The 15848-nt window shown below is 39.0% G+C and overlaps 1 protein-coding gene across 1 annotated transcript in view; it reads right to left on the bottom strand.

Annotated features, from left to right (window-relative positions):
- The window catches only part of ADARB2 (adenosine deaminase, RNA-specific, B2 (non-functional)), a 301952-nt gene that overhangs the window by 26444 nt on the left and 259660 nt on the right, over positions 1-15848 (bottom strand). The window contains exon 6 of the mRNA XM_006874423.1: positions 4323-4504. Coding sequence (XP_006874485.1) covers positions 4323-4504 — 182 coding nt within the window. The remainder of the gene's footprint in view (positions 1-4322; positions 4505-15848) is intronic.

The raw sequence follows: 15848 nt of genomic DNA, 5'->3' as shown, positions 1-15848 counted from the left end.
TACTGATCTACTACTCTACCAGGATCTCTGGTAGCATAGTGGCTATGAATCGGGCTGTGAACCGCAAGGTTAGCAGTTCGAAACCACCAGCTGTTCCGTGGGAGAAAGATGAGGCTTTCTGCTCCCGTAAAGATTTACAGCCTCAGAAACCCTGTTACAGGGTCACTATGAGTCGGAATCAATTCCACGGCACATGACAACAACAACAACAACCACTCTACCAAGCATGATGTCCTCCAAGGACTGGTCCTTCCTGAGAATATGTCCCAAGTATGAGAGACAAAGTCTGGCCATCCTTTATCTTTACAATAATATTGTGTCTTTATGATAATCAAATTCATGTTTTAAACAAGATTCTGTATACAGAGTGAAAGTTGAGTCAAATTGCTATGCGCCACTCTTGATTCCTACCATTCAACCAGTTTGTTGTACCGTGGTGCCTTTCATGTTGCTATGATGCTGGAATCTACGTCACCAGTATTTCAAATACCAGCAGGGTCATTCATGATGGACAGGTTTCAGGGAGCTTCCAGACTAAGACAGTGAAGAGAGAGCTGGAAATCTATTTCCAAAAATTAGTCAACAAAACTGCCATGATTCACAGCAAAATATTGTGCTGGAAGATGTGCTCTAAATGTTCAGGCACAGAGGCCACAATGGACAAGAGCACCAACAATCCTGAACATGATGTAGGACCAGGCAAGGCTTGTTCTTTTATTCATAAGGTTGCCATGAGTTGGACAATAACTAACCATGATACCAACATGTAGCCTTAGTTAAAGAAAAGTTGAAGTGTTAACAACAGTAAAAATGGATGTTGACTGTTTCCTGGACTAACACTGTGGTTCCCCTTTGAAATGTATGTCATCTGCAACCCATTTAAAATGCCACGTGCATATTAAGTGTACTTAGTGAAGTACACTAAGATAGACTACAAGTTCTCCATCAATGGACATATGCAAGCCTCTGTAATCTAATGTGACGAAATGGATTTGAGGATGGCACGAAGAGCTTTCCAATAGTGAGCGGATTTTAAATTCCCTGCTTGAGTACCACAAAGTCCCACCTCCCTTGCTAACAAAAAAGATGATTCTTGGAACAGCGTCTTAAGGTTTTAGGAATAGGGTCTCACGTGTAAAAGAAAGCCTGGGATTTTAATATGTTAAAGAACTCTCTTCTCCTGCTTTCCCTGTTTTAGCTTTTATATCTGTGATCTCATATTCTACAGTCATACATAGAAGGCTTTCAATTATTAACTGTTAAATATTGTAGAATGAATGAAGAAATGCAATCACCTTTGTTAGAGGAGGTATCTTTTCTTGAATACTTGCTTTACATGGTTAAATGCTTTCCAAGAATTACTTATTTTAATCCTTAGCACTGCCCCACAAGGCACTTATTATTACCACTGATTGTATAATTTACAACAATTTTAGGAACCTGGGAACAGATCTTAGGTTCAACTCTAAACCACAACACAATAGCTCTTTTATTTTATTGTTTTCTTTTTCAAGTGATTTGTTTAAGACTTAAACCAGGAAAGCCAATTTGTGTTATTGCTATGATTTTACCAGACCATCAACTCAGGAACCAGCTGTCCCCAAGGCAGTAGATTTTTCTACTTCTTCAGGTTCCCACCTAACTTCTGTAGCTCTAACTCAAGTTAAGGACACAATTCAAACTTTGAATGTTTTCCTCTAGGCCTCCAATAGGAGGAAGCTTATAGGATGTTATTAGAATGAAATGTTCTTTCCCTTTCAGCTCCAATCAGTTTCCATGAACCTTCAAAGGTAACTTAAATGAAGTGTCACCTTTCCAAAACCCTACCTGACTTCATTTTCTCCTTGATAGCTGACACAAGGGGGCTTCAAAAAGTTTGTGGAAAATTTCTATTCTCTTTTAATTCCATTTAGCCAAGAACTTTTTGTTGTTTTTGTTAAGTGTCGTCGAGTCATTGAGCACCACGCCAGGGCTCCAAGAACTATTTGGAACCCCCTAATACAGAGCTTTCTGGTAGTGCAGTGGTCACGAATCGGGCTGCGAACCTTAAGGTCAGCAGTTTGAAACTACCAGCTGTTCCGTGGGAGAAAGATGAGGCTTTCTGCTCCTGTAAAGATTTACAGCCTCGGAAACCCTGTACAGGGTCGCTATGAGACTCCATGGCACATAACCACCACCACCACCACCACCAATACAGAGCTTTGGAGTTCTGGTGTGGCGCTGTGGGCTAAATTGTCAGACTGCAAAGTCATTTGAACTTGCAAGGTTAGTGGTTCAAGCTCACCAGCTGCTCCTTGGAAACCCTACACAGGGTTGCTAAGGGTCAGAATCAACTCGACGGCACTGGCACTTCATAACAACAACAATACAGAGCTGTAGAGCTTCCAAAGTGTTTTCATATTCCTGTCACTCTTTTGATCCTTGCCTCTTGGCTGTAGAAGGAGAGGTGGTGTAGGGGTTGTTGTTGTTAAGTGCTGTAGAGTCGGTTCCAACCTATAGAACCCTGGATAGGTTTTCTGAGGAGTGGCTGGTGAGCTTGAACTGTCGCCCTTGCAGGTCAAATGACTTTGCAGTCCAGTGCATTAACCCACAGTGCCACACCAGGGCTCCTGCGTGTTGGGGACTCCTGTGTGTACGGGTGGTGGTAGTGGTGCACAGGTTGTAGCAGAGCTTCCAGACTAACACAGGCTGGTGGTGGTTGTGTGCTGTGGAATTGGTTCCAACTCATAGCGACCCTGTACAGAATTTCTGAGGCTGTAAATCTTTATGGGAGCAGAAACCTTAATTTTTCTCTCATGGAATGGCTGGTAGTTTCAAACTGCTGACCTTTAGGTTAACAGCCTGATTCGTAACCACTATCCTACTAGAGCTTCTTGTGTGTAGGAGTAGTCAGCCCCATTTAACAGTGGGCATGCTGAAGCTCAGCCCAGTTAAATGACACAGTTAAAGTGGTAAGATTAGGAGGAGAATTCTGGACTTGTGACTCCCAGCTCAGTGCTGGTTGAATGACTTCACGGCCTCTAAAATGGGCTTCCAAACCCTGAGCTCTGGCAGGACCTGCATGAGAAGAAGGATCCTAAGTCCTCAGAACTGCTCTCTGAAGTCTGTGGACACTGGGCTTTCCACCTCTCTAGTTTTCCCTTAATAAACAACTTTACCGTGGTAAAAAATGATAACATCAGCACAATTCAAGCTTTAAACATATTGTTTAGATGTATCTGTCATAAAATTTGCCATTTCAAACATTTGTAAGTGTCGGAGTCCAAGACATTAATTACATTCACTGTATTTTTCAAACATCATCATCTATTTCCAAAGGGTTTTCATCACCCCAAACAGCAACTCAGTACTCCTTAAGCAATGAATCCCCATTCCCCACTATTATCACTTCCCAGTAACTGCTCAACAGTCCTGGTGTGGTGCTGTAGGATAATCACTGGACTGCTAACCACAAAGTCTTCTGTCCTAGATATTTCATTTAAGTGGCATCGTACAATATCTGACTTCTTTCACTTTAGCATAATGTTTTCAAATTTCATCCATATTGCAGTGTGTATGTCCGAATATCATTTCTCTTTCTGGCTAAATAATATCCTATTGTATGAATATACCACACTGTGTTAATCCATTCATCTGTTTACAGGCCTTTTGAGCTGTTCCCGCCTTTTGCCAATTGTGAAAAATGCTGCAACGAACATTGATGGACAAATATCCACTTTCCTTTTTCATTCATGTCACGCATCTGGATCTTTATCAGAAATTTTTACTAGAGAGTAGCACCAGAGGGAGTAAGTTATTCTCCTATTACACAGGCACATAATTATTAGAGTCTTATTTTCATTAGCTACTTTAGACACTTCAGTTAAAATGACCCAATAATGTCTGAAGTCCTAGTACAGAGTCACTTTAAAATGTTGTCTATTTCTATAGTCAGCATTTTAAAGTACTGAATATAGGAATAGACAACATTTTAAAGTTGTCTATACTAGGAGTCCTGGTATGGCACTGTAGGATAAAGCACTGGACCACAAGGTCAGTGATTTAAACTCACCACTTGCTCCTTGGAAACCCTATTCAGGATCATTATGAGTCGGAACTGACTCGACTGCACTTAGCAACAATTCCTGCATTCAGAAAGACACTGTGCTTTTCTCCCTCCCCCTATTCTTTGAGTCTTTGAATTGCGGTAATTTTGCTCATTAAGTCTTAAATAGCCACTGACCAAAACTAGTAGGAACTGTCCTCAGTTGGTAATGTTGGGGTTTGCCTGCAGCTCCTGAAAGGAAAGGGAATCTTTGTCTGTCAGGATGGTGTCTTCTTACCACTAAGGAGGGGCCGGTTGTGCTGGTAGGAGGTTGGTAGCTGGCCAATGTCTTCCATCCTGTGACTCATCACCCGGGAAAGGTGCCCTGTGTGGTGTAGGCTCCCCACAATGATGCTATGAAGGTAAATGGGCTCAATGAAATGGCAGAGGAGAGCGCCTTGCAGTCCCAGCACATTCCATCTGAAATAAAAGAAAGGGAAGAGTCAGTAGCAATTTACTCCCCCTGCAATGAGGGACCCAAAGTGCAAAGCAACCCACTCACATCCATTCAGGCCATGTTTTACCTTGACTTTTTATGCAAAATAGGGGTGACTTTCCCCCCTTTAGTTCCCTGATTCCTGTGGTGTCACTGTTCCTAGCTTGCTGATGGGAAGGTCTCGCCTGGGAGCTCTGCAGACACAGAGGAGTAATCACAACAGGCTGTGGCCTTGTGGCTACTAATGATGCCGAGTTCCTCTAACTGCTGTTAGGTTGACTTCCAAGAGTGGTCCTGCATTTTAATAAACTGGGTCTCTTTTTCTGGAGAATGAGTAGTTCAACTGCATGGAAGCTATCTATTCTCACAGGGACTTAAAATTAGATTTTAAAAAAAGACACTGTCCTCAAAGTAAATCTCAATTTTTCTTTAGATTACCTGGGAAATACCAGGAATTGAATTTATTTCAGTTTAGAGGAAAATACTCTCTTCTGCCCTCTTTGTCCTCAGCAGTCAGAATGACCTATTGTGTTGAAATTAAATGACATTAATAAATGACCTTGTTTTGGTCTGAGGATGATTTTGATTTTAGAAGCTCAGATCAGAGACAAACTATAAGGCCATTTTCTTTGAAATAAATATAGCGCTGGGTGGATGTTTTTGCTTCCCTAAGCAAAGCTGTCAGCAGCACTTTAAGATTTCTTCCTCTACATTTTGGATGGTAAAAAGCTATATGTATCTATTATTTAAGGCAACATTTTGTGACTTCCCCTCTAAATAATGTGTTTAGAATCTCTATCAGCAGCAAGCATTATGTAGGTAATTTCTGACATCATTGTTCTTTTCATTAATTAACAGTTCTCTACTGTTCGAGCAATTATTGTGGCGCCTCCATGCTGTACACCTCTTTTCATGATTAATAAGGAGTCATTATATTTCCCTTTCCTGAAGCAGTCAATTAACACAGAATTCTTTCCATTAATTACCGAATGTTTAAAACCAGCTTGCTCTACCTGGAGAGCAATCTGCTCCAAGAACCTGTGACACCAATTGCTTTAAAAATTTCTCTTTAAATTTTATTCCAAAAACACAAGCAATTTAGCCGGCAATATTAATTTGCCTCCGAAGCATAGTGTGAATGAGAAACATCTTTTAATCTCATGCAAGAAAAGGCAGCCATCTGGCTGGTGAGGATTACAGAGAGCAAGTCTCCCACTCTTCCTCTGTAAACGCAGGCCATTAAAGTAATGTGTTCATCTACATAAAACTCAAATGGAATATAAAAGGTAATATTTATATACAAACAATTTAGTCCCACGATTTAAACAGTCATTGGTTTTATGAAACATTTACTTTAGTCGATCAGATTTGCATAAATTCATTAAAAAAAAAAAGATGGTGGTCATTTCTAGAAGTCACATGATTTATCTTACAAAGAGAATGAAATGGCTGTCCTTTGGATATATATATAATTTCCCCAAAGAATTAATCCCAAAAAGCTTTCCAGAAAGCAACAAAAGTGCTTATTACTGTGTTTCTGCCTTGTTGAGTGCTTACCAGGTGTCTGGCGCTGGACTAGGTAAGTACAGAATGTTGTTGGTGGTTATTGTCAGGTTGGTTCTGACTCATGTGTGCAGAATAGAACTGTGCTCCGCAGGGTTTTTAAGACTCTGACCTTTAGGAAGCCAATCACCAGGCCTTTTTGAGGTGCCTCTGGGTGAGTTTGCACCATCAACCTTCTGACTTGGAGTCAAGTACCTAACTGTTGGTACCACCAGGGATTTGTTTCTGCTTAGACCTTTGTCTTCCCCACTACACTACAATTTGATATGACAGTCTTTGGGAGGCTATCATTTTTCCTCACTGGTGTATTCTAGCATTTATACAAGATCCAGAAAAAGAGTAGCTTAATTTCTGAGGTTTTCTCTGAATACAGAAATGATTCTGATGCTTTTGTGCATTGACTGAGGGGTGTGGCGCTTTAATTTAAATTTGACATCAGAATATCTTGGTAGTACCAAGGACAGACTCAAAACAAGAAGAGAAATTCAACAACGTCCCTTTCATTTAACATTTTTAATGCCTCTTTTTTACGCTTGAATAAACTGGAAAGGTTGACAAAAAGAAAAATAAAGAAAGAGTTTAAGGTTATTTCATTATGAAAGTTCTTGGCATTCATATTTTAAGTGCATATTTATTACCAGCTCAAATATAGACTCTCTTGTATCTGTGAGCATCAACGAGGGCAGTTTTGCTTGTAGTACAAAAATTGCAGGAAATAGTTGTAGACTTTTGCATATTGCAACTCTTGATTGTCTGGATGGCAAGAACACTGGGTTAGACACACTTTAAGAAGTTCTTATCATACTCAGACCTTTGTTGCTGTTAAGTGCTGTGGAGTCAGTTTTGAATCATAGTGACCCTGTATTGCATTTCTGAGGCTTCAAACCCTCACGGGAGCAGAAAGCCTCTTCTTTCTCTGGAGAAGCAGCTAGCAGGCTCAAGTCACGGACGTTGTTCACAGTCCTGTGCTTATTGTATTGCGACATCTTTAGTGGAGTTTAAAAATTTCTTATCAATTAGAGAAGGGACATTTATAAAGAGGGGTATTTCTTCCATCTACAACAAAGCATGTTGTTATGCACAGTAATACTCTCAAAAGAACATCAAGGAGTTCTGGTGGCGTAGTGGATTATGCTTTGGGCTGCTAACTGTAAGGTCAGCATTTCGAATCCACCAGCCATGGGAGAAAGATGAGCTTTTCTGCTCCCATTGAGATTTACAGCTTTGGAAACTCTGAGTTTGAACTCAACAGCACATAGCACAAAGCAGCAGCAGAATGTCATTGTACTTTAAATAGTACAGGCCATCAAAGGACTGACTTTGAACAAAATTTCTGGAACACATTTGAATGGTTCTGAATCTATAGGGTCACTATGTGGTGGCATGGACTCGATGGAAATGGTTTTATTTTTTATTCTACAGGATTTTCTAAAGACAAATAACTTCAATATCTGCTTTCTTCTTAATAACCTTTACAATAAAGAGAGAATCAACCCTCTCCTTGCCTAGTTCTAGGAGTTTAAACTTATTCAGCTAGCAGGATCAATAAAACCAAATGTCTTCCTGAATATAAACTGGAGACTTCTCAGCATTCAGGATTGAATGGAAAAATACCTCTCCTTTTGTTCAAACAGCTGATATTACTTCAATGTTGACTGAAAAAAAAATCCCATGTCTAGTTTTCAATATAGATAATCCCTAAATAAATATATTTTGGTCGGTTTGTCAATCACTGAAATACCACAGATAAGTGGGAGAAATCTTGGAAAAAAGACTGCATTTCTTTAGCCAAGAGATGCAATCTTCTGCTCAGTTCAAATCTTGGCCTCCAAGTAACAATACAAAAAAATTACAAAATTCCTTTCAGGATAGACTCTGCTTCAGTCTGGCATTATAGATGTGAACAAAACATTGGCGATCAGACAGATACAGCAATTATCAATGCATGTTTTTGTACAGTTTGCATTATTCCCTATTGATTTCACCACTTTTGCATGACCCCAAGAGGAGATTTAGTTCTACAAAATTTTAATGAGGGCCACAGAACAGTCTTCAGATACCATCAAAAGTACACATTTACTTCAGTATTTTCTTCATCTGGAGTTTCCCCATAGTGTAAATGATTAAGCTCCTTGTTTGTTCTTTCCTAGAATCTGGACTCATCCTCAGGACCTGGTACAGTGCCTGGTACATTGCAGATAACTCAGTAAAAATGACTGCATTGACACAAATGCAATGTAAAGCTCAACCAATAATAATAATAAAATGTAATATTATTAAATATAAATAGTCCTACCTGATATAAAAAGGTAAGTCAAAAAGTACTGTTACAAAATCATAGAAAACTTTGCTAAACAAAAGTACAAAAATGTGAAGCTGTTGTTACTTGACATATCCGCCAACGAAGTCTATATACTTCTGAAGGTGCTGTTTCTAGCTCTCTAGAATTCTGTGCTCTTCAATTGATACCACATCAAAACAGCAGTCTTGGCATCCTCATCAATAGCTATAGATCTATGTACAGTTGTTGTTGTTTGTGTTATGTGTCATCAAGTCAGTTCTGGCTGACTCATTGTGATCTCATGGACAACATAAGAAAACACTGTTTAGTACAATACCATCTTCACAATTGTTGTCAGGTTTGAGACCATGGTTGCTGCTACCCTGTCAGTCCATCTTGTTGAGGGTCTTCCTCTTTTTCACTGTCCCTCTACTTTACCAAGCATAATGTCCTTCTCCAGGGACTGGCCTCTCCTCATAACATATCCAAAGTACATAAGATGAAGTTTCAGTATCTCCTCTTCTAAGGAGCATCCTACTTCTTTCAAGATAGGTTTGTTTATTCTTATGGCAGTTCATGGTATATACAGTATTCTCTGCCAACACCATAATTCAAAGGCATCAATTCTTCTTTGGTCTTCCTTATTCATTGTCCAGCTTATTAGGCTGGACATGCATATGAGGCTACTGAAAACACCATTGTCCATCTTTCTACACATATGAGGCTTGAGCCAGCATCATCTTAGTCTTCAAAGTGACATCTTTGCTTTTTTAAGACTTTAAATAGGTCTTCTGCAGCAGCTTTGCCTCATGCAATACATTGCTTGATCTCTTGACTGAGGTCTTTAGCTGACAGTCAATGTTAACATACTTACCCTGTAAATGTACCATACTGAAAGTGGTTCTTCTAGCCCCCAGGTGAGCTTCCCTAGGTGATGCCCTGTGGTACTAAAGTGAGACCACCTCATCAATTCCTACATAAATTAGAGATTTGCAAATAAAACAAACGACTGTTGCTGTTTTAGGCTACTACATTTTGAGATGCTATTAGTTGCACAGCAGTAGATAGCTGATAGGGAATTTATTAACTTTTCTGATGTGATCTGTATTGTTGTTAGATGTTGTTGAAATAGTGACCCTGTACAACAGAATGAAACACTGCCTCGTTGTGCCCCTCCTCACTATTGTTGTCCTGGAGCCCATTGTGGCAGCCACTGTGTTGAGGGTCTTCCTCTTTTTCACTGACCTTCTGCCAAACATGATGCTCTTCTCCAGAGACTCATACCTCTTGAAACAATGTCCAGCATACATGAGTTGAAGTTCTGCCATGCTCACTTCTAAGGATCATTTTGGCAGCACTTCCTCCAAGACAGATTTGTTTGTTGTTCTGGCAGTCCATGGTACTTTTAAGAGTCTTCTCTAATATCATAATTCAAATGCATTAATTTCTTCTTCAGTCTTCCTTATTCATTGTCTAGCTTTTACATATATATAAAGAGATTGAACATATGATGACTTGAGTCAAATGATCTATTGTTGCTAAGAGCCGTCGAGTTGGTTCCCACTCATAGCAACCCTGTATAGGGTATCAGAGTAGAGGCTGGTGGGTTTGAATCACTGACCTTGTGGCTAATAGTCCAGTGCTTATCCTATAGCACCACACCAGGAGCCTGTAGGCTACCAGTAACTTCTTATTAAGTTTATATATGTCATGGCAATAATTAAACTAAACAATACAATCTGTGGGTGGATGTTATTGACTATAAAATTTGAGAGGATGAGGTGCTCAAGAAACATGGGCCATTCTAGTTTTCATCTTGTCTAGATGGGTCTGGTAAAAAGAAACGGGGATAAGATTCTTAGGATTCAATAGTGAATAATCGTTATCATCACTAATTGTGACTGTCACAATTGTAAAAGTAGAAAATTTGTAACAAAAACAGGGGAGTAGTTAATCTTACAGTCAGAAACAGAGGACCCTAGGACCATCAAGGGAGACCTTATGCAGAAAAGCAGCGACACCAGATATGGAAGCAGAGATGAGGACATGGAGAGAGGGAGCAGCTGAGGACTCTAGAGTCATGGGAAGAGAGGGACTGAGAGCTGGCTGCCAGGAGGCAGACTTGCAGAATGTGCCCTTTGGTGGTTTAAATTGTTACGTATGCCTGAGTGTTGTTTTAAAAAACAATAAAAAAAGAGCTAAAATGAGTAGAGAGAAATACTGTTAACTGAAGATACGTGGAGGGGATTATAATTATTGCAAAGAAACAAGGTACATGATTTGTTGAATGTAAAACTGATGATCTGCCCTGTAAACTTTCACTCAACTCACAATAAAAACTTAAAAAAAAAAAAAAAAGGAAAAGAAAATTCTACTTCTGGTAATGTTGGAGTCGGTGATGTTAGGTTGTTTCATGTTATTTTCAGCTTAAAGAATCACCTCTACTTCACATTAAATCTCATTTCTCTTCTCTAAAACCTATCTGAAAAATATCAGCTCTCCTGACATAACGTCTCTGACTACATCTATACCATAAAAATTGGTAAATTGTAAAAGCCCTTGGAAGACCAAGTGCCATTGCATTGGTTTCAATTCATAGCAACCCTATATAGGGTTTTCGAGGAGTGGCTGGTAGGTGTGAAATGACAGCTTTGCAATTAGCAGTCCAGTGCTTATTCTACAGCACCACACCAGGACTCCAACAGTGAAATGCAACGAGAATAGAAAACTGTTACGTATTTTTATTCTTCTTGCTTATAGCAGCAATAGAATTGGCCCTGATTCATGGTGACCCTATGCCTAATGGACAAAACACTGCCTAGTCCTACATCATTGCCATGATCAGTCGATTCTAACCCATAGCAACCCTGTAGAACAATGCTGTTTCCAAGGAGCAGTTGGTGAGTTTGAACTACCGACCTGAGGTTCAAACCGACTTTGCAGTCCAGTGCATTAGCCCACAGTGCCACACCAGGACTTTCCATTCTTCGGTCCTAACAATTCCATCTCATCCTAGACGTTGACATTGGGAGTAACGATTCTCTCACCTTGAGGTAGTGACATTAAAATAAAAATGAAATAGTGTCTTTTAAGTAACTGAAAGTGCAAATTTTTGAGACTCTTGACTTCTCCCATCATAACCCAGGTTCCTCTGGGCTCCTGAGGCTGTGAGGATGTGAATTCCTCTTCCCTCATATTACTATTGGACTCTTTCTAGTTAGGAAAAAGACCACAAAGTTTATTTACCCTAAGGAACACCTTATAATGCTTTTTGTAATGATGGAAACAATAAATGAAGTATTGACCACTTGTGGATCCTATGCAGACCTACATTTACGTCCTTTTCTTTGTGTGCCCTCAGCACTGTTCTTTTTTCTTATAAAATATATATAACACTATGTGATCTATCCTGGAGTCCAGGTTTGGCCCTGTAGGCTAATCTCTGGACTGCTAGCTGCAAGTTTGGAGGCTCAAAGATGCTCTTTAGAAACTCTATACAGGGTCATTATGAGCTAGAACTGACTCAACGACACTTATCAGCAACATGTGACCTATCACATTTATTTGGCATGCCTACTGTTCTGTGATGTATCTTGTGGAGTTGTCTTAAACTGTCACTTAGTCCATTCTTTCATTTCCTTTTAACATACATGTCAATCCTTGTTTCCCTAATTAGGTTTATACTTAATTTCTATTTTGCAGATACTGTTTTATTCATTCCTTTGCTGTCTCCACAGGGTCTGGGCAGAGTCTCCAGATGGTGGAATGCTGGCTATTCTCTGAAATGAAAACCATCTTGCCATTCTGTCTACTTCATAGCATGGTCGCTGGACTTAAAAGAAGCAACAGCTATCGAAGTGCTATTAATTTGTCATTACTTTTATATTTGATAAATATTAAAGACTTTATTACACACTATGTTTCTCACAAGAGATTATATAAAATCTCACTTAACAGTATTAATGAAAGTACCGCACTAGCTATGTTGAAAAAAGAGTAAAAAGGCTTTTTTCAAAGCAAGCTGTGAAAATTTTGGTTAGAGTGTTTAAGAATTTGCAGTTGTTTTACTAGGATCTGTATTTTGTGTAACCTCAAGGTCAGCAGTTCAACCCCACCAGTCAGTCACTCTTTGGGAAAAAAATGAAGCTATCTGCTCCCGTAAAGATTTACAGTCTGGGAAACTCTATGCAACTGTTCTACACAGTTGTATAGGATAGTGCTGAGTTGAAATCTACTTGGTGGCAGTGGGTTTGGTTTGAGTGGTACAGTGATTAACACACTCCACTGGCTACTAACACAAAGGTTGACTGTTTGAGTGAACCCAGAGGCACGTCAGAAGAAAGAACCACTTTTTTTGATCTACTTCTGAAAAGCCAACTATTAAAAACCATATGGAGTATAGTTCTATTCTGACGCACATGGGCTTTTGTGAGTTGGAATCAACTCAATACCAACTGGCTATATTTTGAGATTAGAAACATGGAACAACACTTTCATTTGACTTTAATAGAATTGGTAGCATTGTAAAATATGGTAACTGTCAATATACCAAATAGGAGAGATGTCAGATTTTTCCCCCATGTGGGCTGGGTGGTAGAGAGAAGGATAGAAAAACTCACTTTGAGAGAATTTTGAGCAGCCAATCTCCATAATCAGAAAGAGAAACGTACTCTTCACAGTCTGACATCTACGTTTAGAAATCAGACAGTGCCTTATTCTCTAGAGAGCAGTTGTAATTTTTACTGTTCATTTTTATGGAGAAAGTTTTAATCTGTTCATTTTAAGACACAGTGTGATCAATAATCAAGCTCAGGTACTTAAAATTAGAAACCATATCTAAAGGAACATTAGTTCCAGAAGATTTAGATTTTTATATGCCACTCAACTTTTGAATCTTAGAGACAAAAGCACAAAACAGCACTTTGGTTCTTCTCCGTTTTTAAGTAGACGGTGGCTTTTGCCTGTAATAGAGAGTGTTGAGTGGATTCTCACAAGCAAACAGACTTACAAGAACATGGAACGTGACAAACATATTTGCTGTAGTCTGTTCCTTGTCCAACGGATCAATCTTGTCTCACTGATCTGAGAGAAAATTAGCCTAACCTTTAGTGTTCTACTCAACCTTAATTTGTGGTTTTGAAGGTCGATTTTCATTGACATGGTGAAATAATCCACTTTCTGTAGTTTTATTTACTATTCCTGGGGTGATAATTATGGTAGAATTTTAAGAATTACTTTGACTATGGTTTTATCTGGTTCCATAATTTTCCATAGACCAAACAGTGTTGTTGTTGGTGGTGTGCTGTCGAATCCGTTCCAACCCATAGTAACAGTGTATAGGGTTTCTGAGGCTGTAAATCTTTATGGGAGAAAATGCCTCATCTTTCTCCTACAGAGCAGCTGGTCGATTTGACTTACTGACCTTTTGGTTAGCAACCCAGTTCGTAACCCACTACATTACCAGGGCTCAAGGACCAAATGAGTTGGAGTAAATAAATAATTTCACTTACTCTGGTGTATTAGCTTGTTGTTGTTACGTGCTGTTGAGTGGTTCTGACTCAAAGCCACCCTGCATAGTTTCCAAGGAGCAGCTGGCGAGTTTGAACCATCAATCTTGTGATTCAAATCGCTCTTAGGGTCTAGTGCTTATCTGACAGTGCTACACCAGGGCTGTGGTATTTTACTACTAACTTGGTGGTTTGTATCATGCATTATGTAAGTATATACTCTCATAGTTCTGGTGGCCAGAAGTCTGAAATCAAGATGTCTGCAGGGCTGCGTCCCCACAGAGGCTCTGGGGAAGAATTCATTCCATGCCTCTCTCCTAGCTTCTGGTGGCTGCTAACAACCTTTGATGTTCCTTGGTTTGTAACTAGGAACAGATTACCCAGCAAGTAAGGTAAACATAAAGGAGCACTGGTAGTGAAGTAGTTATGAATTGGGCTGCGAACCTCAGGGTCAGCAGTATGAAACTACCAGCTATTCTGCAGGAGAAAGATGACGCTTTCTGCTCCAGTAAAGATTTACAGCCTCGGAAACTGTACAGGGTTGCTATGAGTCAGAACCAACTCCACGGCACATAACAACAACAAGAACAAAGGTAAACACAAGGGTTCCCCAAAGCAAGGACCCGCAGATGCCAAGCAGACAGGACACAAGGCAAAGTGAGATCACATTACCACAGTGGAAGGGAAGTGGCAGGGCATACTACATGAAGTTGATACCATCTTATAAATTTTATATACAATAACCATGCTACTTCCTTTTTCATTTCAGACCAACAACCTCACATTCAGTTCTCTCTCATCATATAGATTTCCTTTCTTAAACAATGTGAATATATATACATACCTGATGAAGAATGTATGAAGGCATCCAACAATATATTGCAGACTTAATTCTGATCATTTAAATACAAACCTTTATGGAGAAGGGTGACACTTTCATTCTTTCTTGAGAATAAAGTTGACAAATTTAGGAAAGAGAAATTTGACTAATGTACGCACGTATGTATGATTCTATGATACAATGTATATCCTCTCCCCAATGTTGAAATTGCTTTACATATATTCCCAACTTTAAAGATCAAAAACAGCACAACAGAATCCTCATTTTCATACTTAAGAGGCACGTAAACCCTGAGAGCACAGCAATGATTCAAGAAAGACTTGATTCCGTATCCCTATTATGTATGCAAGTAGATATTGTTTGGCAGTTTAATTATGATGCTATCACTGAAGAATTTGTAAGAGCAAAAAAGAGAAAGAAATGCTTTTAATTAGAGTACTTTAAAGATGGAAGACCTATTTAAAAATAAAATATAGTAATTTGTTATCATATTTTTCTCTGATCATTAAATTTTCTTTCATGACATCTTTTCATTTATTCATTTATAATCATACTATTTATTATGAAACAAGTATCAAAATTGAAGCATGAACCATTTAAAGCAGAATTGGTATATATCAATTTTTGTTGTGGGACATCAACAGAATTTTACAACAATTGTTGAAACAACTAAGTTCACTAACTTCTTCCTTGTTGTAGATGATGGAGAATCGTCTTTTTGTTTTTCTAGAAAATGTGGCATAAAGTAAAAATCTTAGTTCCTTGAATCCAATGAAAGTTTTTATAATCCAGGTAATCTCATCTGCCACTTTTATGTTCAACTGCTAATTTTATAGTCATATTTAAAAAGAAGTCACATCAGATAGGTAACACACACACCTATGCACATACACACAGATGAGAGAACTTGAAAAAGTTTGTGGAAAAAAATCCATTATCTTTGAATTTCATTTTTCCACAAACTTTTAGAAGCCCCTCTTGTGTGCGTGTGTGTGTATGTGTGCTATAACTCACATATCCACTTGGAATGTGTGAGTTAGCAGAGGAGGGTGACCACAGACAATCAGCATTTAGGGTCCTTGCATGCCTTATTCTGGTCCTGTTTGTAGTGATATCACTTCAGTCTCTGCCTCTGT

This window comes from Chrysochloris asiatica, unplaced genomic scaffold, assembly GCF_000296735.1.
Source record: "Chrysochloris asiatica unplaced genomic scaffold, ChrAsi1.0 scaffold00276, whole genome shotgun sequence".
Lineage (NCBI taxonomy): Eukaryota > Metazoa > Chordata > Mammalia > Afrosoricida > Chrysochloridae > Chrysochloris > Chrysochloris asiatica.
The sequence above is the reverse complement of the archived record's forward strand: the minus strand, read 5'-3'. Positions and strand labels throughout refer to the sequence as shown.